The sequence below is a fragment of the Pelophylax lessonae genome (assembly GCF_965119305.1).
Source record: "Pelophylax lessonae genome assembly, chromosome: 7".
In the NCBI taxonomy this organism is placed as follows: domain Eukaryota; kingdom Metazoa; phylum Chordata; class Amphibia; order Anura; family Ranidae; genus Pelophylax; species Pelophylax lessonae.
The window spans coordinates 78,459,750-78,466,155 of NC_138774.1; the positions used below are offsets into that span (position 1 = coordinate 78,459,750).

The window sequence follows — 6,406 nt, forward strand, 5'->3', positions numbered from 1 at the left end:
GTGGGCCAACTCAATATTGAACCCCACGGACTAAGACTGGGATGCCATTAAAGTTCATGTGTGTGTAAAAGCAGGCGTCTCAATACTTTTGGTAATATAGTGTACATGTGAGTAGGCATTCATATGTTGCTCCCATGTAATATAGCAAACCAGGGGCATTCTGCATATTATCTGTGTATTGAAAACCTTGTTTCCTGATTGTGTGACTGGCTTGCTTCTTAAACCCCGTACACACGTACCGAATGTCGGCCGAACGATCGGCCGTCTTTTGTCCGGTGCTGTCCTGTCGGCTGAAAACTGCAAAAGACTGCACATGAATTTTGTCGGCCAACAACAGCCGACTGCAGAAGTGATGTCATGTGATGGTTAACTTTCCGTGTATTTTTTCTTTTCTGAGCATGCCCAGTCTTGCTAATCGGCTGTTTGTCGGCCGAATTCTGTACTGACTGGCGAACAATCGGCCGTTCTGGTTTCGGCCAACAAATATTTTAATGCAATAATTAAAGGGGTAGTGGTGCGCTTCAGGGATCAGCTCTAATGGATCTCTATTTGGGTTGGTGGCAGTGGTGTGTACAAATCTTGCTTTAAAGGTGCTCCGCGTGATAAATATAATATTTATATTTTTAAAATAATTAGGTGATGAAAGTGCAGGTGTGTCAATCAAATCAGTAAATATCAAGGTTTTTCTTAAAATAAATAAATATATGAGTACGGTGTGTATCAATAGATAAATAAATAAATAAATATCAGAATGCTACTTCTTTACCAGTGAAAATAAATTATATAAATCCAGTGTTGGTCTTCAATCTGATTCATAAACAGTAAAACAAATATATATTGTGCTCAAAATAAAGTGCTACATGCAATTTTCTATTAAAACGGTGCTAGAAAAGATATCTGTGAATAGTTCGATTGTAATCCTTCAAATACCAATATTTAAATGAGATAGTCCAAAAGAAAAAAATTATATAGAGAACATCCAAAATAGCTTGTGTGAATACGTTCCTCGCTTATATCCGTGCTTCACTCATGCAATTAAGTGACTATGATCTCCTTCACCTTGTGTGTCACCTCTGAGTGCTCTAGCCTCTCACCTTATAGGCAAGATCAATTTGCCTTTGGTATCTATCCAAGCTCAACGATAGACTCAATTTCTCTCAATCCGGATCCTTTCTTACTTAATGGAGCTGCTTTCTTGGATCCCTCTAAGTGTTTGTCTTGATCGTTTTTAGTACTATCCTCTTTGTCCGATCTTTAGTGTGCCTCAGAGACAAAGACTATTCATGGTGCAGTATATCCAAATCATTTATTAAAATATAAAGATTTACACTTACAATTTAGGCATGATACTTCAGCATGTAAACAAAAAACCAGCCGCCGCTGTGGAGATCGGGCTCCGTTGTAACGTCACTTCCGGCTCCTCCTACGCGTTACGTCACGAGGTCACGTGACTCCCTGAGGAAGTCACGTGACCTTGTGACGTAACGCGTAGGAGGAGCCGGAAGTGACGTTACAACGGAGCCCGATCTCCACAGCGGCGGCTGGTTTTTTGTTTACATGCTGAAGTATCATGCCTAAATTGTAAGTGTAAATCTTTATATTTTAATAAATGATTTGGATATACTGCACCATGAATAGTCTTTGTCTCTGAGGCACACTAAAGATCGGACAAAGAGGATAGTACTAAAAACGATCAAGACAAACACTTAGAGGGATCCAAGAAAGCAGCTCCATTAAGTAAGAAAGGATCCGGATTGAGAGAAATTGAGTCTATCGTTGAGCTTGGATAGATACCAAAGGCAAATTGATCTTGCCTATAAGGTGAGAGGCTAGAACACTCAGAGGTGACACACAAGGTGAAGGAGATCATAGTCACTTAATTGCATGAGTGAAGCACGGATATAAGCGAGGAACGTATTCACACAAGCTATTTTGGATGTTCTCTATATAATTTTTTTCTTTTGGACTATCTCATTTAAATATTGGTATTTGAAGGATTACAATCGAACTATTCACAGATATCTTTTCTAGCACCGTTTTAATAGAAAATTGCATGTAGCACTTTATTTTGAGCACAATATATATTTGTTTTACTGTTTATGAATCAGATTGAAGACCAACACTGGATTTATATAATTTATTTTCACTGGTAAAGAAGTAGCATTCTGATATTTATTTATTTATTTATTTATCTATTGATACACACCGTACTCATATATTTATTTATTTTAAGAAAAACCTTGATATTTACTGATTTGATTGACACACCTGCACTTTCATCACCTAATTATTTTAAAAATATAAATATTATATTTATCACGCGGAGCACCTTTAAAGCAAGATTTGTACACACCACTGCCACCAACCCAAATAGAGATCCATTAGAGCTGATCCCTGAAGCGCACCACTACCCCTTTAATTATATCATTTACTGCTTTAGTATCAGTCCTAGTGGCGCTGCAGCAGGGAGTCTCTGGCCACCTCAGACAGCGCAGGGATCACACACACCCCCTGAAATATTTTAATGCCTTGCACACCCGATTCTGTTCGGCCAAAAAGTCGGAGTCGGTTGTATCATAATAACAAGCCGACAATCGGCCGATCGTTCGGCGGCTGAATATTTACGGCCGACAATCGCTACGTGTGTACGGGGCTTTATTCTTAAAGTCTTCACAAAGCCTGCAGTCAAATTGAAAGCATCTCCTGCAATAAAGGTTTTTATTTATTTTTCTTTTGGGGGGGGGGGGGGTGTACTCACTAAAGCCTAGTACACATGGGTCGAATGTTGGGAGACACTGGCCGGTTCAATAAAAAACGTCAGGCATTCGGCTCATGTGTGGAAGCCGGTTTTCTGTCGGACGAGCATGCTGGAAAACCAGCAGCCGACCATCTCCCGATCATCACTCTCAGCCAATGGCTGAAAGCGCTGATCAGAGTGCTCTGACGGGGGCGCCCCGTTAGCACAGCAGGAGAGATCGCTGTACTAACATTGGAGCCGTCACATTCAACCCGCTGGGTTAAAAAAAAAAAAATTAGTGGTGTGTACCAGGCTTGAGACTCTTTAATGTTAAAGGTATTTGGCCAGTGCCCCTGTTCCCATACCTGTCCATATTCCCATTGTACAGCATGAACGACACTGTATAAATATTTGCCAGCACACCAAGGATCTTCAAAATGGTCCAAACCCTTTTTGTTGAAGAAAAATCACATTACATAAAAACGCAACGTTCCGGAGCCACGCAGTGCCCCTTCGTCAGGTTCCGAAACCTTTGCACTTTTTTGTAATGTGATTTTTCTTCAATTAAAAAAAAAAAAAAAAAAAAACTGTTCTTCCTTATTTTAAGAGCTGTGGTGTGCTGGCAAATATTTATACAGGGTTCCTATTCTAAAGCCCCGTACACACGTACCGATCGTCGGCCGAACGATCGACCGTCTTTTGTCCCGGGCTGTCGTGTCTGTTGAAAAGTGCAAAAGACTGCACAAGAATTTTGTCCGCTGACTACAGAAGTGATGTCATGTGATGGTTAACTTTCCCTGTGTTTTTTCTTTTCTGAGCATGCCCAGTCTTGCAAATCTGTTGTCTGTCGGCCGAATTCTGTACTGACTGGCGAACAATCGGCCGTTCTGGTGTCGGCATTCAAAAATTTTAATGCTTGCACGACAGATTCTGTTCGGCCGAAAGTGCGCTGTCGGCTGTCGGAAGCATCATACTAACAAGCCTACAATCGGTCAAATCTTTACGGCCGACAATCGGTACGTGTGTACGGGCCTTAACACTAGGCATATCAGGTGATGATAATAAAGGCAGATCCTCCCATTTAGAAGTCAGTTTGAGAAAATACATGCAAAGGCAAACATAGATATCTGCTCAGAAAAGAAAAACGTAAGAATACAATTCACCTGGTGTTCGTAAAGTGTGGGGTCAGGGGAGTGTAAGGCCCCTTTCACGCGGGCTTTCTGATCCGGTCCGCCTGTCAGTTTTCCAGGCGGACCTGATCGGATGCTCCATGTACCTCTATGGAGCAGCGGATGTCAGCAGAGACCTCTACGCGGACACTCGCTGCTATTCGATCCTGTCCGTGAAATTTGCACGAATGGAAACCCTATTTCCATCCATCTGGAGGATCGGATCGGATGAAAACAGACAGACGGTCTGTTTTCATCTGATCTCCCATAGAGGAGAGCGGGGCATTGACAGCTCCGTCTCTGCAAAGTAAGCAGAGACAGAGCGGTCATCCGCCTGCTCAACGGGGATCGGCGGACGATCCCCGCTGAGAAAAACGGAGTCCGCCGAGTGCGCTGCTCATGTGAAAGGGGCCTAAAGCTGGCCACTTGTCGAAAAGAGGGGCTCATCTGACAGGGTGCATAGTTGGGATAGCAGGGAAGTACCTAAACAGGGATCAATATTGGCAGGATCACTGATTAATATTTTCACTGAAGCTACATATTTAAAAAAAAGACAAACTTGGAAACAATTTTGAAATAGTGTATGTCCTGTCTCTTGGTTTTGGAAAGGTTGAGAAAAGATTCAATGCCCTTTTGGCTTTTTACTGCTACCCTGGGCTCCATTAGGATGCATTCACACAACACTGTGCACTGCAATGTACAGCATTCACTGACATATGCGTTCAAAATGGGACAAACGCATATAAAACCAGGGCAGGCTGCATTTTCCCACAGTGCAGCATAGCTCAGTACAAGTGTTTTTAAAGCGCATTCACAATGAATGGAAGCACAGCACTGCAAAGCACATAGCGTGCATAACCACTATCAAACACCCTCTGAAAAACGATCCACCGCAGACCACTGTCTGGAGGGCGACGCCACTGTAAACAAGCCGTTAGAGATTTCCCCTCATTGTATGTCACCTGTGTTATACGTGTTCGGTTTTAGCCTGGGTTCACACATATGCGATGTCAAACATCACATCCGCTTCGCTGTGCAGATCACATGCGATGTCTGTCCAAATGCAAATCCAGCCACACAGTTGTATAGCTGAACTTGCATTGGACTTGCATAAAAAAGGTGCAGGAACCTTTTTTTTCCCCCGCACTGCAATCGGAACACCCATGCGATCCGATTCCTGTCCGCATTCACAGTCCACACTGCGATCTGCAAACTGATCTGGGGTGTCATTATCTTTGTATTGACCCCCGCTGAGGGCAGTGTGAACTGCCTGTGGGGGGGGGGGGGGGGGGCCGTCGATGCAATGCGGGGAACCTGCACTAGAATCATGCTGGTTCCCGCATCTAATACACATGGACCCATGCTTAGGGGATGAGGCGGTAGGGCTGAAGTAAACAGAGCTGTGCATGCGCAGCTCAGTGTACATTCACAAGAGGGTTTGCAAACAAGCAGATAGGTGTCTTTTATTTTACTGCATATCATTTCTGCAATACAAAACCCTGCCTGTCCACAGATTTGTTTTCTTTTGTAACATTAGTTGCACTGTAAGCCTCAGATAGGTATTCGATTGAGGCAGCCTGCTTCGATTTACAGCAAGCTGATCTGTCAGGTGGGCTTCCCAGCCCTAACTATTGCGCAGGCGCAGTCGGCAGATACACTTTCCGCCCCTTTTCTAGGGCTCTGATAACAATATAAACACTGACCGACAGGCACTCTCCCTGCTACACCGGCAGTGCCGACCTTTCCAGGCAGTAATAGGTGTAGATAGAAGTCCACGAACTTTGCATACACCCTTCACCCTGACTTCTAGTGACCCACCTCTACGAAGGAGACACCTGAGCACAGCCATTACCGCTCACTGCATCAACCGAAGGCACTTCCGGGTCACTGCCCGGGCGCCGCCATCTTGGGGCTGGCAGGTGGATCCGCCCCCTCACTGACAGCCATACAGGGTGATTCCAGGAAGGACATAGACCAGTGATCAGAGGATGGGAGGATTGAGGTGCAGACATTGGAGAATACAGCTCCATCTTCTGTATGCTGGATGGAATTCTCAGGATCTATTCATAAGCCTGATTAACATTTCCTTTTACTAGGCACATGCTTAACCACTTAAGCCCCGGAAGATTTTACCCCCTTCCTGACCAGGGCCTATTTTGCGATTCGGCACCGCGTGACTTTAACGGACAATTGCGCGGTCGTGCGACGCTGTACCCAAACAAATTTGAGATTCTTTTTTTCCCACAAACAGAGCATTCTTTTGGTGGTATTTGATCACCTGTGCGATTTTTTGATCATGCGTTATAAACAAAAAAAGAGCGACAATTTTGCAAAAATAATATTTTTCACATTTTTTTATATGAAATTCCCCCCCCCCCCCCCAAATGTAAAAATCACAATTTTTTAACATTTTAGGCCAATTTGTTTTCTGCTACATATGTTTGGTAAAAAAAAAATCGCAAAAAGCGATTTTTGATTGGTTTGCGCAAAAGTTATTGCG

The 6,406-nt window shown here is 43.6% G+C and overlaps 1 protein-coding gene across 1 annotated transcript in view; it reads right to left on the reverse strand.

Moving 5' to 3' along the window:
* Positions 1–5,836, reverse strand: part of ECH1 (enoyl-CoA hydratase 1) — a 121,747-nt gene extending 115,911 nt beyond the window's left edge. Inside the window, exon 1 of the mRNA XM_082263725.1 lies at positions 5,725–5,836. Within this exon, the coding sequence (XP_082119851.1) occupies positions 5,725–5,755 (31 nt within the window). The 5' untranslated portion in view covers positions 5,756–5,836. The remainder of the gene's footprint in view (positions 1–5,724) is intronic.
* Between the last annotated feature and the right edge of the window lie 570 nt (positions 5,837–6,406).